At 42.6% G+C, this 23067-nt stretch overlaps 2 protein-coding genes across 4 annotated transcripts in view; both read left to right on the forward strand.

Annotated features, from left to right (window-relative positions):
• fras1 (Fraser extracellular matrix complex subunit 1) overlaps positions 1 to 13879 on the forward strand; it is a 221217-nt gene extending 207338 nt beyond the window's left edge. For both annotated transcript variants that reach the window (XM_076731113.1, XM_076731114.1), the window contains exons 52-73: positions 789 to 948; positions 1194 to 1362; positions 1653 to 1899; positions 1992 to 2336; positions 3336 to 3496; positions 3665 to 3812; positions 3970 to 4175; positions 4286 to 4442; positions 4734 to 4934; positions 5100 to 5287; positions 5968 to 6243; positions 6526 to 6758; positions 6860 to 7020; positions 7175 to 7389; positions 8116 to 8266; positions 8606 to 8713; positions 8866 to 9025; positions 9349 to 9465; positions 9560 to 9726; positions 9938 to 10143; positions 11400 to 11546; positions 11762 to 13879. In XM_076731113.1, coding sequence (XP_076587228.1) covers positions 789 to 948; positions 1194 to 1362; positions 1653 to 1899; positions 1992 to 2336; positions 3336 to 3496; positions 3665 to 3812; positions 3970 to 4175; positions 4286 to 4442; positions 4734 to 4934; positions 5100 to 5287; positions 5968 to 6243; positions 6526 to 6758; positions 6860 to 7020; positions 7175 to 7389; positions 8116 to 8266; positions 8606 to 8713; positions 8866 to 9025; positions 9349 to 9465; positions 9560 to 9726; positions 9938 to 10143; positions 11400 to 11546; positions 11762 to 12343 — 4505 coding nt within the window. In that variant the 3' untranslated portion in view covers positions 12344 to 13879. The remainder of the gene's footprint in view (positions 1 to 788; positions 949 to 1193; positions 1363 to 1652; positions 1900 to 1991; positions 2337 to 3335; positions 3497 to 3664; positions 3813 to 3969; positions 4176 to 4285; positions 4443 to 4733; positions 4935 to 5099; positions 5288 to 5967; positions 6244 to 6525; positions 6759 to 6859; positions 7021 to 7174; positions 7390 to 8115; positions 8267 to 8605; positions 8714 to 8865; positions 9026 to 9348; positions 9466 to 9559; positions 9727 to 9937; positions 10144 to 11399; positions 11547 to 11761) is intronic.
• Positions 13880 to 14363: 484 nt separating this feature from the next.
• anxa3a (annexin A3a) lies at positions 14364 to 22178 on the forward strand. 2 transcript variants are annotated; one of them, XM_076731018.1, is made up of 14 exons: positions 14364 to 14412; positions 15629 to 15663; positions 15747 to 15794; positions 15931 to 16018; positions 17018 to 17112; positions 17632 to 17745; positions 17890 to 17980; positions 18222 to 18301; positions 18738 to 18794; positions 18892 to 18985; positions 19106 to 19201; positions 19409 to 19467; positions 19865 to 19987; positions 21711 to 22178. In XM_076731018.1, exons 2-14 carry the CDS (start codon positions 15649 to 15651, stop codon positions 21774 to 21776), a joined length of 1026 nt encoding a protein of 341 aa, XP_076587133.1. In that variant the 5' UTR covers positions 14364 to 14412; positions 15629 to 15648; the 3' UTR covers positions 21777 to 22178. The 2 variants fall into 2 exon arrangements, with proteins under 2 accessions (XP_076587133.1, XP_076587134.1); XM_076731019.1 differs by having other exon boundaries at positions 21377 to 21764.
• Positions 22179 to 23067: the final 889 nt, after the last annotated feature.

Here is a 23067-nt window from a genome sequence, read left to right on the forward strand (position 1 = left end):
TAGGCTGGAGAGCAACTCGAAACAGACACTTTGATGTGTTGCATTCTCAATTTGGAGCATGTAAACATCGTTTTGTGAATGATAGCAAATATCCAATAAGTGAAATCAACCCTGAGCCTGAGAGAGGGTTTTACTCGTACAAACTGTCTCTCAGCATGATCTCAACTGTCAACATTTGCTCTCATACTCTTCCATATGCTGATGCTCACTCACTTATTTCTGTTCATCTTGTTTAGTTCTGTTTATTCTGAAGGTCATTCGATCATCTTTCTAGCACGGGGATGCTCATCTTTTTTTTTTTTGTGGCTTTCAGGCCTCATTTACAAAGTATTTCCTTTTCTCCACCCTCCTCTGGAAGGTATAAATGAGCAGGAACAGAGAACCAATGATGACTTTCATCTTCATTTTCAACTTCTTTTATTTCTCTCAACTAATGGAAAAAGGCCAGAGGCTGCAAATTATGGAGTCATTATTTCACAGAAAATACGTTCTTCACAAAGAGTTTTATTATTAAGATTCGAGCCCTGTGGGGACTCTGCCTTTTTGGTTGTCTCCTTCCTCACAGTAAGGTCAGACTGACATGAACCAATCAGTGCTAATTGATTAAATCAGGTGCTCACTGCTAACTTCCTGTCACAGTGTCCCGTCCATGTTATTTTAACATCAGAAGCTCTTCCACACAATGCGAACCCCTTTGTGACCTGAAGAGAGAAGAAACAGTCACTGAATCAGTGAAATAAAGGAATTCATTGTTGGAACATTAACACTCTGACCTTGTTTCTTTCTAGCTGATATCAACCTGGGTCTGATCCGCTACGTGCTGGATCAGGAGAACGTTCAGGAAACCATGGACAACTTCAAATTCCTGGTCAAAGACAGCAAGCCAAACGTGGTCAGCGACAACCTCTTCCACATCCAGTGGTCACTCATCAGCTTTGAGCACAGAAGGTCTGTATTGTGGGTGAGGGGTCTTCTAAAACCAGCATCTGCTCGTTCACTGTTGGATTTTACTTTAAAAAGTTGTCAGGATGAAATACTTGTTTTCCTGAAATGGCATAACTTCACCTCTTACTTAATAAAGAAACATATCACATTGCTTCCAAAAGCCATACCAGTCCTCCTGCAGCATCCTTGTTCTTGTTCTTTAATGAGGAAAGTAAAATAACCTCTCTTTTTCCGGGACGTTTCCACAGTTACAATGTGAGTGAGAAAGCCGGCACGGTGGCTGTGACAGTGAAGCGAACAGGTAACCTCAACCAGTACGCCATCGTGCTCTGCCGCACCGAACAGGACAGCGCCACCTCCACCAGCAGCGTCGGATCCCGTCCAGGCCAGCAGGACTATGTGGAATATGCTGGACAGGTGACCAGTGTCAAATTTTTATCATTCACACAAGCATCCATTGCCCTCAGTTAAGACCCCAGGACTTCTCTTGGCCTTTGAGACATTAGCTGCTTCTCACCACTGCATTATATTCTGTTTTTATTTGTTCCACCTTGATTTGGCCTGCACTGATACACAATAAGTGCTTCCAATTTCAGGTCCTCCATCATCCGCATTCTTGGTTTTATAGATTGACCATTAGACGTTACGTTGAGCCATCAACAAAAAAGCATATTGAGCAACACCGCTGCTGTCCCGTTGATTCACAGGTACAGTTTGATGAGCGGGAGGACACCAAGGTGTGCACCATCGTCATTAATGACGACAAGGTGTTTGAGGGAATGGAGAGCTTCCACGTGGAGCTGAGCATGCCTGTGTACGCGCTGCTGGGTGGAAACACGCGCGCCCTCGTCAACATCAACGACACAGAGGATGAACCAACTCTGCAGTTTGATAAGAAGACGTACCACGTCAACGAGAGCACTGGCTTCATCCACGTGCCCATTGAGAGAAAAGGTAAGGAACGCTTGCACAGCAGCATCATGAATGTCCAGCCGGACCAGCATGAGCAGCAGTGACCCTCCCTCTCTTGCCTCATTTCCGCTCAGGTGACTCCTCCAGCACCGTGTCGGCTCTCTGCTACACTGTGGCCAAGACGGCTCAGGGCAGCAGCCTCCACGCTCTGGAGTCCGGTTCCGACTACAAGAGCCGCGGCATGAGTAACGACAACCGCGTCATCTTCGGCCCTGGAGTCAGCATGTCCACTTGTGATGTGAAGCTCATTGATGACAGCGAGTACGAGCTGTCTGAGGAATTCGAGCTGGTGCTGTCAGACGCCTCAGATAATGCCCGCATGGGCTCCGTGACGTTGGCCAAGGTCGTCATCGATGGACCCAACGATGCATCCACTGTTTCTCTTGCGAACGCCACCTTTACTTTCAGTGAAGACGCAGGTATGAGCAGTCCTCACACGTCCACCTGTGCACAGACTAGTTTTAGACTTTTTTTTTCTTTCTGCATTTTCACAGAATTACTTTTGCGCTTTTTCTCAACCGCCAAGAGTTACGATCTCTGTTTAAATTTCACAGCGTAGCTATACTCTTGAAGAGAAATGAGAAAAATTAATGGTGTCCATGGGGAAATCTGGAAGGTGCCAAGGAGAGTTTCACATTGTCTTTGGAAAGGGAAGTTTTCTAATGGCTACATCAGAGGGTGAAGCATTCATTTCTTGCCAGTAGTGCGGCATCTGTGGACCCCTACCCTTTCCTAAATCTCTGTACATAATTGGTGCACATGAAACAGAATGTAAACATACTCCCCGAACATTTACGTGAATACATCACATTTATAGAAACAAGATTATTAGCTCTCTGTTAGTCTATACATTCAGTGTTTTTGATAATAATGTGTTATGAAGCAGGAAACGCAGCATTGACAGTTGCCTCTTTTCATAATTAGCACAACAGGCTACTGCTTTTAAATCAGTGTGTTGACAGTCACACTATGCCACATGTAAGTTTTTTGAATCACTTGTGGTGACATTGTAACTTGAAAGCTAATGTCATATATCACTTGATAGAAAGATGTATGTGTGCAATAAGTTGTGCTGTGAATACACTGACCACCTTCATCTCTCAGTCTGCCAAACCTCATCTGCTCTCTCTCTCTCTCTCTCTCTCTCTCTCTCTCTCTCTCTTTTCTTTTTGTGGTACTCTGACATACCTTTAACTTTGGATAAAGGTATCAAAGCATCATATGCTGCTTTTAGTTCAAGACTTAAATTACTTAGTAAATCAGGGCTGTTGAAGGTCACCCAGTATCTGCCCCGGCTGTCATTTCTTTGCCCGAACAAAGTGCTCCAGTATACATATACGTATAATTTTATGATACAGATACCTTGATTCTTTTCACATTTTCTAAACCCGTATTTCATTCTTATCACCAAAATCCAGGCACAATTGAGATACCAGTGCTGCGCCATGGCAGTGACCTATCCTCTGTGACCTCTGTGTGGTGTGCTACCCGACCTTCAGACCCCCCCTCAGCCAGCCCAGGTGTCGACTACATCCCCAGCTCCAAAAAGGTGGAGTTCAAACCTGGAAAAACTGAGGAGGTAAGGACAGAGATTTCTCACTGATTCTAAAAAAAAAAAAAACACATTTAGTGTTGTTCAAAGCATCTTTACACAGATAAAGGGCAGCTCAGTTAATTCTTCAATAGTAACATCTTTACAAGGACACCATTAGAAACCTTGTTAATGCTCTGGCCTCCTTTGTTACAGACCTGCAGTTTGACCATCATGGACGACATCCAGAACCCGTCCATCGAAGGATCTGAGTCTTTTATAGTGTTCCTTAGTTCTCCTCAGGGTGCTGTCCTCCAAGAGCCCTATGAAGCCAACGTCGTCATCACTGACACCTTCCAGGACAGTATGTACAACTTCAAAACATTCATTTCAGACCAAATTCAGTATGCATTTCATTTGAGGCTTCTCACATACCTTATGAATGATTGATATCTCGATTACATTGAGCAGCATTTAGAATTTAGAGTGAGATTTCTCACAGCCATCATCCCCTCTCTCAGTTCCCAGCATGCAGTTTGAGAAGAGTGCCTACACCGTGAAGGAGAAAGACATTGTCCTCCACATCCCCATCATCCGCACGGGTGACCTGTCCTTCAAGTCGTCAGTGCGCTGTTTCACTCGGACCATGTCAGCCATGGTGATGGATGACTTTGAGGAGAGGAGGAATGCTGATGAGTCTCGCATCACTTTCCTCAAAGGAGAGAAGGTAGAGTTTAGTTCGCAATGTTTATCTGAAGTAGATTAATTCCATTTTTTCTGAATGCATCTGTTTCATTACTTGACTGCCCATTCAAGTGTTTTGTGTTTGCTTCTCAGGTCAAAAACTGCACAGTTCACATCAATGATGACTCCGTTTTTGAGCCTGAAGAGGAGTTCCAGGTGCATCTTGGAACACCACTGGGTGACCATTGGAGTGGTGCCATGGTGGGCGTTAGCGACATTGTTACCATCACCATCACTAATGATGAAGATGGTAAGCAGGCATTGCTAAAAACGGGTGGATAAAATATTGGAAACAGCTGACACAATGCAACCTCAAACTGCAGCCTACAAACATGATCGCATAGTTGAATCAACACATTTCTAAAACAAAACCTTCACAGGGAGAACTTCTATTTGAGTGCTTTAGTTCTATCTATGTGTCCCTAATTAATTAGCAAGTGAGTGTATCTCTTAATGTCCACATCATTATATACAGTCAGTGACACATTAGTCACCACCAGAGGGCAGCTCTGTGACCTTTCATCCTCTCCTGTTCCTCCAGCTCCCACCATTGAGTTTGAACAGGCTTCCTACCAGGTCAGAGAGCCTCCTGGTCCCGATGGCATCGAGGTACTCAACATCAAGGTGATCCGCCGGGGCGATTTGGATCGGACCTCTAAGATCCGCTGCAGCACTCGGGATGGATCGGCCCAGTCTGGAGTCGACTACAATCCCAAGAGCAGAGTGCTTAAATTCACCCCAGGTCAGTGCTGAAAATACACGTGACTAACCCAGAAAAACAGCAGAGAAGTTGCATCTGTCAAAGGATTATTCTTTGTATGTTGTAAATCTCAGGATATAACTTGGTGTGGGAGGTAGAGGAAAGCTGAAACATCCCATAAACGTCTTCTTTTGCTTCACTCTGCAGGGATGGACCACATCCTGTTCAAAGTGGAGATTTTGTCCAATGAAGACAGGGAGTGGCATGAGTCCTTCTCATTGGTCCTTGGCCCTGATGACCCTGTGGAGGCAGTGCTCGGGGAGATCACTATGGCAACAGTGACCATTTTGGACCAGGAGGCTTCAGGCAGCCTCATCCTTCCTGCCACGCCAATTGTAAGAAGTGTTAAATGGAATCTAAATTTTTCAATCGGCTGTAAATGAAATAATGGCAGTTTTGACATATTGTAACTCATAATTCACCCAGTTTGTCTTTTTTGATGATAAAACACAATCTAACAACATAAAGATGTAAAACAGTAGGACTAAAGCACAGGAAGTGTTTTAAGCAGCTTTTCGAAGGATTTTTGTCTGGCTTGCGTGTTTGTTTTCACCAGAGAACATAAGCATTTGTCTGTTTCCAGCAGTGCTGACAGCTTAACATGTTTTTAGCACTTACACAGCCTTGAGCTAGAAACCAGAAACATTGCCACTCCCAGCAATAGCACTCCTCTGTCCTTATACATATTCAGCGACTCCAAAACAGCAGCAGGAACCAGAGGCAGCATTTTCCCTCAGGCATTTGTTTACAGGTTTTTACATTTCTTGTGCATTTAACCAGAACAATTATAATAAGCACATCAGTTCAGCTATGTTCATATTCCATTAAAATGTTATATGATGGCTGGTTTGATTCCACCTGCCTTCTAGTACCTCAGCATGAATCTCATCTCATGCTGTGTTTGTGCTTTACCCATCTCTGGACCGTGCTGAAATAAAAACAATGCAGTGAAGAAGAAAATAAAGTTGAATTCCAAGAAACAGCTTCATCATTACCCATCCTGCCTCCTCCTCAGGTGGTCTCGCTCGCTGACTATGATCACGTGCAGGAGGTGACCAAGGAAGGCAGTAAGAAGATGCCCTCTCCCGGTTACCCTCTGGTGTGCGTCACTCCCTGTGACCCTCACTACCCCAAGTACTCTGTGATGAGGGAGCGCTGCGAGGAGGCGGGCATCAACCAGACCCAAGTTCACTTCTCCTGGGAAGTGGCGGCGCCTACTGACACCAGCGGGGCACGTTCCCCCTTCGAGACAGTCACAGACACCACCCCATATACCAGCGTCAACCATATGGTGAGTTGGGATTTCTAAAGAGGAATAGATAGAGCCGAGGTGATCGATTGATGAGTCAGAACGCTGATGGTGAGTTTAATGTAGACTCATAAGTACAAAGTGACCAGTTTTAACATTAGGGTAAAGGCAGCATCTAGAAAGCTTTTGACGTTATCTCATTGGTTGAGTGTCGAGTGAGAACCTCTTAATCATGGAAGAAATTCCCTGAACAGCCATTTTTTCCTCTTATGGCCTTTCTCACACTCTCTCGTGTCTCATTCGTTCCTCTGTCATCTCTCTCAGGTCCTGGACAGTATCTATTTCAGCCGTCGCTTCCATGTCCGCTGCGTTGCTCAGGCCAGGGACAAGGCGGGTCACCTTGGGACACCGCTGAGGAGTAACATCGCCACCATCGGCACAGAGGGCTCCATCTGCCACACGCCTGTTACCACAGGAACAGCCAGAGGCTTCCAGGCTCAGTCCTTCATCGCCACGCTCAAATACCTGGACGTCAAGCACAAGGAGCACCCCAACCGGTGAGCAGGGCCAGCTTTTTAAATTGATGAAAGTGTTGACTAAAACTTGATGTTTTGTTTGTTCATGTCTTTTCTTTGCTGCTCTGTGTGTCCTTGTCTAGTATCCATATCTCAGTGCAGATCCCCCATCAGGACGGCATGCTCCCCCTGGTGTCCACCATGCCGCTGCACAACCTGCACTTCCTGCTGTCAGAGTCCATCTATAGGCAGCAGCACATCTGCTCCAACCTTGTTACCCTCAAAGACCTGCAGGGTCTCTCTGGTCAGTCAAACAAACACACAGTATCATATACACACACACACACACACACACACCTCATCGTCTTTTCATCAAAACCCTCCTGGGAGTTGAACCATATCACAAAGTTTTTAGATCTGCTACAGCTAATCCAAACTCTGACGACCTTCCTCCACAGAGACGGGTTTCCTGGATGATGTGTCCTTTGACAGCATCTCTCTGGGGCCAGGTTACGACCGCCCCTACCAGTTCAACCCCAATGTCCGGGAGGTCAAGAGCATCCAGCTCTACAAGCACCTCAACCTCAAGAGCTGCATCTGGACCTTTGATGCTTACTATGACATGACAGAGCTCATCGACGTCTGCGGGGGCTCCGTCACCGCCGACTTCCAGGTGCATGACACAGTTCTTCACCACTCTTTGACCACTGCTGATGACTCATGAAGAAAATCTTTCTCTCACTGCAGTTTAAATTGGGCAAAATGATCAATTCAAACTACTAAAGGATAAATCTCCACTCAAGGTCCACTACTGACTTGTTCTGGGGTGTTTAATCATATTGCTATCACTCATTTGTCATAGAATTATAGATGCTCAAATATTACTCTATTCTGAGCACTTCTTGTCCTTGTTTGCTTAAAAGCTGAGTCTGCCTGTCCACTCGTCACCTTGAAAACAGCGTGCTACACACAGCACCACAGCAAGCTCCAGAGTGAGCGTGTAAATGGACCTCGAGTGGATTGTTTGCTGATTGTTTTGTCAGCTGCTGTTTTCAAGGTCAGGAATGAACTGTCAAGCTTGATCAGTTTTTATTTAGCTCAAGGCCCATCTGTCAGCAAATCTCACACAATTCCAGTTTCCGAGAAATCAATTGTTAAAAAGTCCGCTCACAGACGAGAAAAACAAATTAAGTAAAGGTGTAAGGTTCATGGTGGAGAAAACTAACTGTAGATCTTTGGCTGTGACCATTGATCATAATGCACAACATTCCTCAATAAGTCTCCAAATCAACAAGAAGACGTGCTCATACATAATAGTTGATCAAATCGTGATATGACCCTCTGAGGGGTCCCAGTCCACAGGAGGAGAACCAACATCAAAGCATTGTTGTTCTTGCAGGTTCGGGACTCGGCTCAGTCCTTCCTGACAGTGCAGGTTCCTCTCTACGTCTCCTACATCTATGTGACGGCGCCGAGAGGCTGGGCCTCTCTGGAGCATCACACCGAGATGGAGTTCTCTTTCTTCTATGACACCGTGCTCTGGAGGACAGGTCAGGACTTTACACAGCAGAGATCCGAAGAACTGGAACCTGAGTCTAGCTCTTTATTAGCAAATCATAATATAAAGTTTGAGCAAGTCCCCCATTATTTCTGGGTCATGTCATGTCATTTCTAGACATGTACCTTGTTTTTATTCATTGCAGCTTTTGAAAGCAAGTAAACAACAAGAAATCTTCAGTTTATAGGCAGCTATTGTGAAAATGTGGTCGTAGAGTTACACATAAATGTGAAATTGGACCTCTACATTTATACAGTGTGTGTTCCACTTCACAAAACGTCTGATCTTGATGTGACCTCTGACTTCCCTGCCTGGTGTTTCACGCCTGCAGGTATCCAGACTGACAGCGTCCTCTCAGCCAGACTGCAGATCATCAGGATCTACATCAGAGAAGACGGACGGCTGGTGATTGAGTTCAAAACCCACGCCAAATTCAGAGGTCAGTTCACCGCATCCACCACGACATTTTCGACGTTAACGTCCAGGAAAAGTCCACACTTGTTGCTTTTTCTTTCCAAAAAGTGTGTTGTTGTTGTTGTGGGCTAATAGGTGAAGAGTGGATAATCTAGCTTTTGTTTTTCCTTCGTTCAGGTCAGTTTGTTCTTGAACACCACACTCTGCCCGGCCACAAGTCCCGCCTGATGGCTCCCGACCACCTCGGGGGTATTGAGTTTGACATTCAGCTGCTGTGGAGCGCTCAGACCTTTGACTCTCCATACCAGCTGTGGAGGGCTACCAGCTCCTACAGCAGGTCAGTCAGTTCACCCACAGATCAGAGTGAAGGAAGATTACTGCTCATGTTGGCTGAATTTTTCCATCAGACTAACATTTTACAGTTCAGCTGGATGGGAATAATGAGGATGAGTTGTTAATTTTTGGTAAAACATATTGCTGGTCAGCTGGAGGTTGATTATGTTTGCTGCAGATTGATGTGGAAATCCTGGAAATGGAAGTGATTCATTTGACTTCTGAAAAATCCAGAAGGTTTTTGTCTGTTCTTCTGGATTTAGAAGAGAATCCTCGATCAGCCCCTTGATAATAACCCTTCTGTGTTGTCTCGTGTGTTGTTCACAGGAAGGACTATTCTGGAGAGTACACCGTCTTCTTGATCCCCTGCACTGTCCAGCCCACGCAGCCCTGGATCGACCCTGGCGACAAACCTCTGTCCTGCACAGCTCATGCTCCAGAGAAGTATGTGCCTGCTTATGTCTGCATTCTGGGAAAAGGACAGCAAACAGAAGTGCAGCGGGTCACATGAATCCTGTACTGTCTTCATCTCCAACAGGTTTCTGGTGCCGATCGCCTTCCAGCAGACCAACCGGCCTGTTCCCGTGGTTTACTCCCTTAACACGGAGTTTCAGCTGTGTAACAACGAGAAGGTGTTCATGATGGACCCCTCCATCACTGATGTCTCTATGGCTGAGATGGACTACAAGGGAGCCTTCTCCATGGGTACGACAGGAGAGAAACGCAACTAACTTTCTAAAAACAGCCTTTTAGAAATGTTTATTGAAGAGCAATGAGCTGCTTTTTGGGTTAACCGAACTGAATTCATTTAAGCAGCAGATCAAGAGAGTTTGAGGTTTTGTGCAGCATAAGCTCAAAACATCTTTATGCACATGTGTAAGTAAGAGAAAACCTGACCCTCTGCTCCCCCCTGCAGGTCAGACTCTGTACGGCAGGGTGCTGTGGAACCCAGAGCAGAACCTGAATGCAGCCTACAAACTGCAGCTGGAGAAGGTTTACCTCTGCACCGGCAGGGACGGATACGTTCCCTTCTTTGACCCCACGGGGACGCTGTACAACGAGGGACCGCAGTACGGCTGCATCCAGCCCAACAAGAACCTCAAACATCGCTTCCTGCTGCTGGTACAAATATTGATGCTTTCTTTTGTTTACTCTGGTCTGTGGTACATGTTGAAAGAGCCTTATTGAAAATGCATGTTGTGTCTGCCCACCTGGGGGGTAATATTACCGAGATCATTATTAAATATTAAATACGAGCATATTGAGGATTCAGACTGTGTTACTACTTGGCCACCCAAGGACTCTAATGTTGGGCTGTTATGTAAAAGCCATGTTCAAACTGGCAGATCTGTGGTGCTCTGTCCTTTAAGGAAGTTGTTGCCCACAGAAAAACCAGGATGCAGCAGCAGTTGGAGCAAAGATCCAACCACAAAATTTACATGAACACATGCTGAACTCTCTCCATTTAAAAAGAGAAGCTCATGTTTCAAACAATGTCCTGTTTTTTTGCATTTCATGTATCAAGCAGTCAGTAAGTTTGCACTGTTAAGTCACTGACAGGTTGATCTTTGTCCGTGTGAAGAGTATTCAAGCTTGTTGATCTCTGATCTGCTGCCAATTTGTTTTATTTCTGTTCAAAGGTTTCGTATCTGTGAGGAAAATTGCAGCAAATTTTAATTCATTGTCATAAGCCATTTACTGAATTCACCTTTTGTATGAGTCTAACCTTCAAGAAGAAACTTCTGATGTATTTGCTTCAGATGACTCAAGATAACTATAGTCTTCCTGCAATGTCATGCCTGTACAACAGGCTAACATCCCCCATAAAACACACGTACGCACACACGCTCACACACACAGACACACACACACACACGCACGCACGCACGCACGCACGCACGCACGCACGCACGCACGCACGCACGCACACACACACACACACACACACACACACACACACACACACAGATCTTTCTTTTTACCTGCTACACTAGTCTAACCAGTCTCACTTCTCAGCGGGATGGCACTAGAAGACATTCAAAGCGTGTGGGTTATTTAAATCACTGACATTCTCCAGCATGGAAATTCGGGTTGTTGTCGTTAACAAACAAAGCATCATTATGTGCAGCAGAGACACTGCACTGGGTCAGCAGCTGTCTAATTACACTTGAATGCATTTGTCCTGCATCTACACTGTGTTGCAGAGATGCTGCAGACAATTCTGTCTTGAATGTCACTGTGTGCAGCCGTTGGTTGAATTTTAAGATCGTTTGTAGTTGTTGGAAGCAGAATCAATTCTAGAGGAAACTTTGTGCCACACGTACAAATGTTTTATTAAAGTGCTCTGATTTTCTTCTGTCCTTGTGTTTCCTCTGCAGGATCGTAAACAGCCAGATGTATGTGAGAAATTTTTCCACGATGTTCCCTTCGAGGCTCACTTCGCCTCCGACATACCAGAGCTGCAGTCTATGACGGCCATGCCGGGCGTCGACGGCTTTACAATGAAGGTTGATGCGCTCTACAAGGTGTGTGGAACCAGCTGCTCCTCATCTGTGTTGTGTGTTACAGTCAGATCAACTTAACATGAGTTCACACACTCACAGTTTCTCTGTTCCTTTTAGAAATCTTCTCAAGCTTTTCGAGGTTCCACCAATCCGATATATTGCTGTTGCCATCAAATGTTTCTTAACACAAAGTTTGTCCTGTTCTTCCTTCTTTCCCACTGACGATTAATTAATAGGTAGAGGCGGGGCACCAGTGGTACCTGCAGGTAATTTATGTCATCAGCCCAGAGTCGCGGTCCAGCCCCAGGATTCAGCGCTCAGTGACCTACGAGCTGAGCCGCCCCAAACGCGACCTGGTGGATCGCAGCGGGCGTCTGACGCTGGACGAGTCGCTGATCTACGATAACGAGGGCGACCAGGTGAAGAACGGCACCAATATGAAGTCGCTCCGTCTGGAGGCCGGGCCCTCCGCCACCTTTAACGCCCACATGGGCAGCTCGGTGGGCGGGGGAGTGGCCGCTGTGACACTGCTGGTCCTGGCCCTGCTGGCCTCTTGCTTCCTGTTCCGCCGCTGCCGGCGGTCGGCCAAGAGGAAGAACAAAAAGGCTCAGAAAGTGTACGAGCAATATCCGCTCAACACTAAGGTGGAGGTGTGCCTGGACAAGTGCGTGGAGAAGAACTTCAGCACCAAACACTGCACCGTGAGGAACGTCAACATCCTCAACCGCAACCAGGAGCCCAACAGCAAGGCCAAGGTCAAACAGGTCAACCTGGAGGTCAAACTCCACAACAACCTCAACGATGGCACTGAGGTCTGAAACACTGGCAGGAAAGAGGAGAAGAAGAGGAGGCAAAGAGGGGGGAGGAGGAGGGAGTAAAATTCTAAAAAGGTATTTTCTAAAAGAAAGTTTGTACTTAAAGAACGAGATGTTTGCTAATGTATTTTTATACCATTTTGAAAAAGGGAAGAGTGTGACGTGCAGACAGCTACGCAGCGTTTTAATCATTTCGCAACTGGGCTACCTCAGGAATCCACAAACCACTCAGCTGCGTGAAACCGCCAAAACATCTGCGTCTGATCATCCAGTCTCCATCCGACACTGCTGTAACATTCACGACTATTTTACTTGACATTTACATCCTTTTTAGCACCAAAATGGTGAGTGGTAGCTCAGACACTGGTGATTGTTAAGACAGAAACACTTCTCTGCTGCATTGAGTCATTTCATTGTTACTAAATGTCACTACTGTAGAGTGGTAACCAGTGTAGAAGTCCTCATCATCCACTGTGTCTGCAGATAAATTAGCTCTTAAAAACTCTGATTGAACAGAACAAAGTTTAGTTTTCCTGTGGAGCGACTTGTATATCGGCTACAGCTGCTTCTGACTGCTGTGAAAATATTAAGCACATCAATGTGCTGCTATCGCCCAAGGCTGAATGAGTGCAGAGTGTATATAATAACGAAGCTGAATGATACCTATTCAAGTGCAATTATGCCATAACTTTTGTTAATCCTTCCCTCATGAGCAGGAATTTTATTTGCATTTAAAATAAAAACATGTAGTTCAAGCCTTACTTAGAGACATTTGTACTGTCATGTTGAACAAACAGATAATTGTTCTTGTTTCAACACAAATTCTTATTTTTGTTGTTCGTACTGTACTCTGACAGCTGCCAATATAAGTGCCATGCAGTATTTTTCGTCATGAATTTCAAACTGAATCATCCAAAGTGTTTTCTTTTTCTTTTCCAAGAGGGAGAAAATGGAAATCTCCATGTGACTGTAGTAGATCAGATGCCACCGTTTGGACAGCAGAGGTTTCAGTCCCGGGTACGTGACTGAGCGCTTTAGCCTTACTACTGTTCTAACGAGATTAATCGCTTTTTAAAATGATGTATTTTCTAAGAGATGTGTGTCTACCTGCCTTCGTTCCACCCGATGACGCAAAATCCCTCACTTATTTTTTATTTACACGACCCACATCTCGCTCAAATGTTTTTGTCTCTCATTTATGTATTATCATGTTACCCTCTTATGATGTATTATGTTACGCTCAGCTACTGACGTACCCATGATGTTAAAGTTACTGTAATTTTTCTAAGTGTGTGACACTGGCTGGAGAGCACTGCAAAAGATGAGAGATGTCGACATGTCTTTCTCTCCATTCGTCTCTCTGATCCCGCCTCCTGTTTTCTTTCAACTGTGTGCCTATCAAAACAACACGTGGACAGGAAATTATGGGAAATAACAATATATTTTTGGTGCTATCATTTGTGGAAAATAACTATGATGCTATCAACATGATGCCTGTATTTGGTGCCTTTTTTAGTAATAAAAATAAATTTGAAACCCACGATTGTCCTGTATTTCATGTTTATTAACCATTTTGAATTCTCTTTGGTTTATTTTTGATTTGATAAACGCCCTTCTTATGTTGGTTAGACCTCAAGGATGTAGACAATGCACTGTAGTGAGTAACACTGAATAATAAACATAAACCAGAGCACTGGACAGATTTGACCTGATGTGGGTTCTTGATGAACAGTCAGGGGATCACCAGAGTTATTAGAATTCATCATGAGATGAACATGGATGTCGTTTCCTAAACACAACAAGTTAAAAAATGAATTGGATCCTTTAAAAAGAAGGAAGTGAAATAAAACTGACGGGGGGTTTGAACTTGTGGAGGCCTACAGATTGTGTTTGGTGTAAAGAATGATGTAGTTCCCTTCTAAAAGTAGACTTCTGGAATGTACGAGCCATCCCTGAAGGCGACACCTGCCGGTAGAGAGTGGGCGTGGTCTGGTGACTCTCCAGGTGTATTTCCAGTTCAGACAGAGATTGAGGGTGTGGTGACGAGTTTTCCGGTTCGGACAAAGCTTCAGGTGAGCTTTCTCTTGATCTCCGTCGTATCTTTCGATGTGTTTCTTTTGCGTTATTAACAGATTCTTCTAAGAGTCAAAAGTTTAAAGCAGAATTTTGTACATAGATGATGATCATGATTTGCTCATGAACTCATCATTACCTGAGCAGAACTTACTGTATTCCCTCTGCTCTTGGTGTGGAACTGTGCTGCTTATTTCCAGCTCAAATGCAAGTTAATCATATTTAGTATTTTTATTTCCCGTTGTATCATTAAACAAACCCCAGTAGTTTCCTTACGGGGTCAATCTGTGCTTTGAAATATCATTTCTAGCAATTGACAGTTTATGATCATTTTAAGAGTAATTGAAAGTATTTCTTGATTTCATTTATCTGTGGTACATTTTGAAAGTGATGGAAAACTGCAGCTGGCTGCAGTAAAGAAGCTTTACTGAGGCTGAACGCTTCATCAGAAGAGCTGATCATACAGGCAAACACAGATGTGTCAACATGATGAGGACGTGCTATTTTGACAGATGCTACACAGACAGCAACTGTGAGACATGTCACAAATCCCTTAAAATAAAAGAAAAAAGCCATAAGGTCATGATTACTGTGACTGACTTAAATTGAGTTAATTGAGCTCTGAGATTATTTTCAGAATTTTGTCAAAATAGTCAGAAATAAACATGACTTGATGATTCATGCTTTCACGTTTATATTATTGTAAAATGTAAATTTTGTTACAGCTGCCTTGAAATTTCCTAATGTTATGATATGAATGATATGGGGGCAATGTGACAACAAATTCTGACATTATTCTCAAGATTTTGCATTTCCCTCTGAGATTAATCAGTACTCTAATAATTAATCAGTAGTCAAGTTCAGAGAAGTTAAACAATTCTTTAATTGTGACACTTTTTCTTTCATGCTTGTGAATTTCACTGGAATACTATGAGTCCAACAGAATATTATGATTAATTATGCAGTAAAATAGCAACAAGACAACTATAAACTCTTATTTATTGACTGAAATGATCATGCTCCAGCTCATTAAAGCATAATAAACACAATAAAGTGGTATTGTAAACACTGTAAATCATTAAATGAGCACTTTTGAAGTTTTTAATACTGTTGCTTGGTGAGAATACCTTAATAAAAGAGGTGCTTACATAAAGATGTCCACCATAAATCAGGAAAACTTAACTGTGAATGTGTTGCACTTTTTTTCTTCGACAGAGGACCTTCGTGTTGTCATCATGACGTCTTTATGGGTAAGCCAAGTCCTGTGTTTTTATTTCATGATGAGGTTTTGACTGATCATACATGTTAAACACAACCTCTGAATGCTATGCAGGATGACTTGGACAGTCTCGTGAATGCTCCGTCCTCTTTCTCAGCAAAAGTAGGTCCAACTAAAACTGATTTTAGGCTTCACTGTGACGTTTGTTAAAGCACAAATAATAAAAGAGAGGAAAAAAGAGAAACAAGAAACAAACAAACAAACTGAACTGACAGGTGAATGTCACTGTGTTCTCCAGACAAGTGAGAGAGGAACCATCAAGCCCAAAGCAAACTTTGATGCAGGAGAAGATGCAGTGGATCTGAGGAAGGCCATTGAAGGACTTGGTACAAATACACACCCCCACCCACACACACACACACACACACACACACACACACACACACGTTATCAAGTGACCATCACTAAACAGGATATCTCTAAAACTAATGAGAAAATTACAGCAGGTGTACATTGTCTGTTGACTATTGAGATAAAAGTTGTAACGCAAGTACTGTTAGCAACATGATGACTGTGAACATGTTAAAATGCTAACATGCTAAATGTTACACGTTAAAACGTCAAAATGTCTCTAAACATCAAATAGCTAAGCTACAGTATGCAGGTATATTAATGCTAACATTAGCTTATTACTGTTATCTTGCTACAATGCAGCACAAAGCTAAAACACAGTAATTGCATGTGTGGGCTGAATTGAATTAAGTTTTTTGGCATGTGTTTTATCATATAAAAACTTATTTTGAACTAGATATATGGTTTCTGTGAGACATCACAGATAATAATCTATCAACTGAAAGATAGCTGGGAAGATAGCCATGGCTATAGCTAGCCTGCACTGAAGCTAAAACCAAATTTACTCATACATTTAACCCTATCTATAATCTATAATTAAAAAAACAGATACATAGATACATTTGATGAAGAAACATCTTAGTTTAAGTTTGTTATTGACTAAATGAGGCCAAATCTAATCCTATTGGGAAAAACCCAGTTTAACTATTGCTAAAAGAAACTAGCATGGCTGAGTCACTGCGCTAAAATGGAATTCATTAAATTTTGTGTCAAGTTACCTTTAAATCACAATGAATGAATGTGAATTTAGTTTTAGTATTTTATATGTGAATATTAATCATAGAGAAAGAGACAGACACTAGCAAAACAGAGCTACTCTGAATCAAAATGAACTGTCTCTACATATTTATTCAACACTTTGTTTCCTGTTGTTAAACACAGTCTTGAGGCTGAGCATGGCTCTGAACCCGTTTTTACATTTCTTTCACTTTAATTGATTTTATTTACCTCCTTTTGTTTTTGAAATGTTTCAGGCACCAAAGAGAAGACTCTGATTGACATTTTGACCCACAGAAGTAGCGCTCAGAGGCAGCTCATCTGTGAAGCTTATCAGGAAGCCACCGGCAGAGTGAGACCTCACTGCCTTATCCCGAGTGAAGTGCAGTCTGTGTGGATGATATGATACCAGCAGCATCAGAACATCAGAGTCTCAGACTCCATGGCTGCTTCATGAGCACGTTTTTTGTGTGGGAAATAATATGCATTCACGCTGAATGAGTCAGGCTAAGTTTAATGCGTAATATTAATGAGTTTCCTTTGAGTTAAACTCTCTAACTTGCATTAACACTTGTCTTAAAGAAAAAACTAAGATTGATCTAACAACTGTTTATGAAGCCCGCTTCACGTTCTAAAAATAGCTAAAGTGTGCATCATTTTCGTCTTTGATTTAATCTCCAACAGTTTTTCAATTGAAGCATTGCCTTGTGCATCGTTAACATGACAAATAATTATCACAGTTTCTGTGTTTACTCTGTGTGTGGCTGTAAGCCAGAGGCCTGTGTGTATTTGCATGGGTGTGGTTGTGTGTTGCATGAATATGAGTGTGCCTTCATTGGCAAACGATGGCTGTGTTTACATCATACTGCAGTCTTTACTGGAGGATCTGAAAGGGGACACCCATGGTGACTTTGAGGCCCTGCTGGTGGCGCTCATCACCCCTCCTGCAGTGTTCGACTGCTATGAAGTGATGCGGGCCATGAAAGTCAGTTTTCTGAATTTTTCTCACTCACACGATTTCCATTCAGTATTTATTTTGCTAGTTTTTGTATTTATGCTTTTCATTGTCATTCATGGTGCAGTTCAGACAGTCGGCTCGGTGTGGTAACGTAGCTGTGTGATGTTGCAGGGAGCTGGAACAGACGACATCGTCTTGATTGAAATCTTTGCCTCCAGATCCAATGAACAAATCCGAGCTCTCTGTGATGTCTATTTGGAAGGTAAAAATTGTACACAGCCTTAATTTCTAAGATTCAAATTGAAATGGTGCGATCAGTAAAAACTGTTTGAATAATTATAGTAAAACTGATTTTTATTTGTTCATTCAGTGTCAGAGAATGAATGTCTGTACCAGAGTCCATCCAAATGCACTGGACCGAACGTATGAATTTCTTGTTTTGTGATTCGTCAGTTTTCAAACCTCAGAATCAGGACTTTGTCTTGGATGTTTTTCCTCCACAGAAACAGAGAAGAAGCTGACCCTTGACCTGAAGAAGGAAGTTTCTGGAGACTTTTCCAAAGCGCTGCTCCTCCTGGCCGAGGTTTGTCATTACAATATGGAGGAAAGAAGAGACAAGTGCACAAAAGCTTGTTATTGAAATAACTATTTGGAGAGATAATAAAGTAAAACCAACAGTACCTCACAGTCTGGATTAAATTAGTTCTTTTTATATAGAATCTCATGTTACGTATCACATCTCCTTTGCTTTTTAGACTTTTCCCATGAGAGAAACCAAGAAAAATGAATAAATAGGCAACTAAAAAGTATCGTAAAATGAAAATAATAGTCAAAAGGGCAAACAAAAGGACAAAAATGACAAAAAGGAGAGCACATATCTATAATGGTGAGGGTAAACTGAGCAGGTAGCAAGTGCTTAAATGGGGATGGAAGCTTAAATTAGGGGAACGCTGAAAATCTTTTTCCTTTACTGAACTGTGACTGACTGCTGTTATTTAAAGTTGTGTTTTTGTTTCCAGGGCAAGCGGGACGAGAGCACGTCAGTGGACGCAGACAAGGCAAAAGAAGATGCGAAGGTGCAGCGGGAGTTGATTCATAGGGAAAATGTCTTATATGTACTGTGTTACTCTTTCTGTGGAATATATTTTAATTATATCCTGGTTTTCTACTCAGGCCCTTTACGATGCCGGGGAGAAGAAGTGGGGCACCGATGAATCTAAATTTATTGACATCCTCTGCCAAAGAAGTATACCTCAACTGAGACAAAGTACGTCATGCTTAGCACCTATTGTGTTAAATCTAGACTAAAGCAGGTTCTTACAAATTATGCTCAATTTGGAATAACTGGAAATGTAAAGTGTGACTTTTTCTTTGTGTTTTTATGCAGCTCTTGTCGAATACAAGAACATCAGTGGAAAGACTCTGCAAGAAAGCATCGAAGGAGAGATGTCAGGGGAGCTGGAGGAGCTACTGGTGGCTGTTGGTAGGTTTATGTGCTGTACAGCACATGGGAGTCTTTACAGAGGAGCAGGGGATCAGTGTTTTTGGAATTACATATGTTAGAGTAATGGTAGGGTGTCCGCGCACTTCTGGTCATGTAGTGTATGTCCTCATGTAAAGGGTGACTCTCATCTTTGTTTAAATGCTGTTTTTAACCACATTGTTGAATACAACCTTGTTACTCCTCCAGTGAAATGTGTGAAGAGCGTACCAGCCTACTTTGCAGAACGCCTATATGGGAGCATGAAGGTGAATATACTGTTTTTATCGCATATGCGCACGTTGTACTGACAGAAAAGGATAAACAATATCCGGTTCATTGCATCATAGTTGAAGAAAGTATAGCCTATAATATAAAGCTGTTGAGCAGAGAAAAGTCTGTCTTTAGTGTTTTAGATGTCCTACCTTCTACCGCATGCTCGCTGAATTATTACTGAATCCAGGAAAGGAATTAATTGGAAATTTTAAGTAACTACACGTAGAATTCCAGTTTAGTTTTTTTATTCTGGAGAGAAAGTCACCAGTATGAATGAAAGAGAAGTGCAGGATAAATCCTGTGCGTGAATTATTTTTACATAAAGTTTTAAACATGTGTTATTGCCCTACTGTGTGTGTGTGTGTTTTTCACTGCCAATCTCATTGTCAGGGTGCTGGAACAGACGAGTCGACTCTGAACCGGATCATGGTGAGTCGGTCTGAGATCGACCTGCTGGACATCAGAGCTGAGTTCAAGAAACTCTACGAGTACTCGCTGCACTCTGCCATCGAGGTGAGGAACTCCTTTACTGAAGATCTGATCACGATTTAACCTTTGAGAGAGAATGCTGACCCTCTGCACCTTTGGTCCACTGGTGTGGATTTATTGTACTTCTTTCAAAGTAATAACCAGTTCCACTGGCTTCATCCCAGCACGGTTTAGTAACAGGAGCTTTGCAGGTTTTGTTTTCACACAGTTTGCAGGAGCATGAATTTACTACAAGCTAAGTGTGATCAGAGGATGAGACTAGACCCTGGAGCCTGGTCTGTTTTGTACAAGCCTCTGTGGATTTATTGTCTGAGGTGTTATGAGTCAGCAGAGTTTGTAGAATGAATCTCACTGACTAAAACTGCTCTCATTTGGCAAGCCGCTTTGATATCAGTGAAGGCAGACATATATGAATAACACCAGAGCCCCCTGGGAGGTCCTCTGAGATACACAGAGTCTGTGCTGAGACACAGTGACTCATCGGCTGAATAACGGGAGCTGTGGGAAATGGAAAGGTGCCTGAACATCTCTTCATATTACACAAAGCTGTTCTGTTACTAATGTTTGAAATTACATTGATGGGATTATTAACTCTTTAGAATACAGAGGGTATGTCATTGAAAACCGACCCCTCAGTTAAGGTAAATGTTGTCGGGATGTTTTCTGTTTCTTTATTTTGCTCCTTGCAGCTGCCCGGGTCGGTTTGGTCTCCAGTCCTGATCAAATTATTAGAGATTTAAAACAGACCTCACCCACCTGTTGCAGCCCAAGGGACAAATTTAAGCCAATCACTTGCTAATTATAGCTGTAGCAGCTAAACTTGCATGCTGTCTCAGCCACTCTAATGATAACCATCCATCCCTTGGAGGTCACACAAACCTTTCTCAAAGGCTGTGGCGTCACCTTCAGGCCAGCTGCTGCTCCACTAGCTTTTGTAAGTCAATGTCTCCTCGAGCATTTCTGCCATCAGTCAGTCCGAAAAAGTGAAAAGTGATTCCAGTGCTGCTATCTTTTCTAGCACTAGCTATTAGGTTTCAACCCCTAAATCATTTAGCAGAATTAAAGAACGATTCATTTATGAAAAGATCCCATGAAGTTTGTGCTTTTCAAAACATTTGAGCTGTAATACATGCTATCTAAAAAACATCTACTGTTTGCATGTTAAGTAGCTCAGGAGCTTGTGGGAATGGTGTTTGTTAAAGGCCATCATGTTAAAGATGCTCATAAAAAGCTATTCAAGGAACCTCTCATTAAATAATGCCACCAGAGCAGAGAACAAGTGGAGCAGAAGCTAACCTGTGCTAAACCTCCAGTCTGTATACCCCTAACAACTAAGTGAAATCAGCTGTTGTGCTGCTGCTCAGTGTGGTGGGAAGACACTTTTCTCCTCGCTTGTGTTACTGTTTCCTCCAGTCGGATCTGGGGGGCGACCACCGGGACTGTGTGAAGGCCATCTGTGGAGGAGACGACTAACTAACACCTGAGCTCTACCTCAGGCCAAGAAGAAATGTGCTTCCTCTGGAACTCACGCTGTAGGCCCTCTGTCGTCGTTTCATGCTTTGCTTTCATCTTCACACTTCAAACTGGAAACTTGTTGACTGTCTCAGAGCAGCAGGCAGCTTTGACAGATAGGCGTCCCACATGACGGGACAGTGGAAAGTGTGGAGAGACATGCAGATGATAAAAGATTGATTTAAAACATGAGAACGTTGCTGAAGTTTTAATGGGAAATTCTGTTTTGTTTCAGTCTGATTGCGGAGGGAATTACAGGAAGACTCTGCTTAAAATCTGTGGAGGAGATGATGAGTCCTAACGTGGACATGATGTCCTCTCACTACATCTTTGTTTCCATATTATTTTATGGGTCATTCATTTTTGAAGAATTTACTCAGAATTTCCACAGAAGTTTCCTACAAAGACCGATGTCATTTTATACTAGTTACAGTCATTTGAAGTCCAATTACTTGCTAAACCTAAACAATAAAATGCTAATTCAAGTTGAAAGTCTGCAGGAATGAGTGTAAGGAGGAGACATGAATGCAGTGTACAGTGTGTACTTTGAAATAGCTCATTAGCATACAGTAATGTGGCTGTTATCAACATCAGCATTATTACCATTCATCTCCTTTATTATCAGCTCATCCATCTCTTTCCTCTGTTCTCTCCCTCTTGTATCTTTGTAACTTCTTGAAATAAAATTAATAAGAAAAACTCATGAATGATTCACTATTTTCAGAACTGTAATCACACACTGTTCCACCAACAGCCTGGTAGTCCTTCAGTGTCACCAGCAGGTGGCGTCACTGACCCAGCAGCAGAGTGTAAAAGCTTTTTAAAGGTCTCCAGATTTACAGACCCCCAGGGGGTTTTAAGAGGCTTATAGAGGACATACTTGAGGAAACTCTGAACTGTGGAGATTAATGGAAGTGTTTTACTCCTGATGATCAAAGGACATGTACACACTCTTCATGTGAAAACTCCTGATTTGAAACCTGATAGTGACTTTATTCATGTCATCTCTGTATTTTGTTCTGTATTTTGCAAACACAAGTAGAAATACTGTACCGCTGACACATACTTATGCTCATGCTTATATTTATACCTTTACTGTATTGTATTAATAAATACTCAGTGGTGGAAAGTAATTTAACTCTTACTGTACTTAAGTACACTTATGAGGTACTTGTACTTGAGTATTTTCATTTTATTCTACTTTATTCTTCTCCCCCATTGCATCTCAGAGAAAAATGTTGCACTTTTTACTCCATTGCATTTATCTGACACCTATATTTACTTTTCAGGATAAGATTTTACATGCAAAACATGAGTATCTTATAGAATATGATGCAGTGCTTTACCATAGCACTAACCAGTAGTGTATAAAGTATACTTTTTTATCTGATTTGCAGGGAAATATGATTTTGTTTTCACATTTTACTTCACTTTTATTTCAGACATTATTGTTGGATCACAGGAATCACAAACTAGCTGACTTTAGCCAATTAGAAGAATAAATATGGAGTAAAAAGTACAGAGAAAGCAGCCCAATGTTACTGGGTCAAAGGTCAGAGCTGTAGTTTCCTGACATTAGATACAACTAAAAC

Source organism: Chaetodon auriga, chromosome 5 (genome assembly GCF_051107435.1).
Source record: "Chaetodon auriga isolate fChaAug3 chromosome 5, fChaAug3.hap1, whole genome shotgun sequence".
In the NCBI taxonomy this organism is placed as follows: Eukaryota; Metazoa; Chordata; class Actinopteri; order Chaetodontiformes; family Chaetodontidae; genus Chaetodon; species Chaetodon auriga.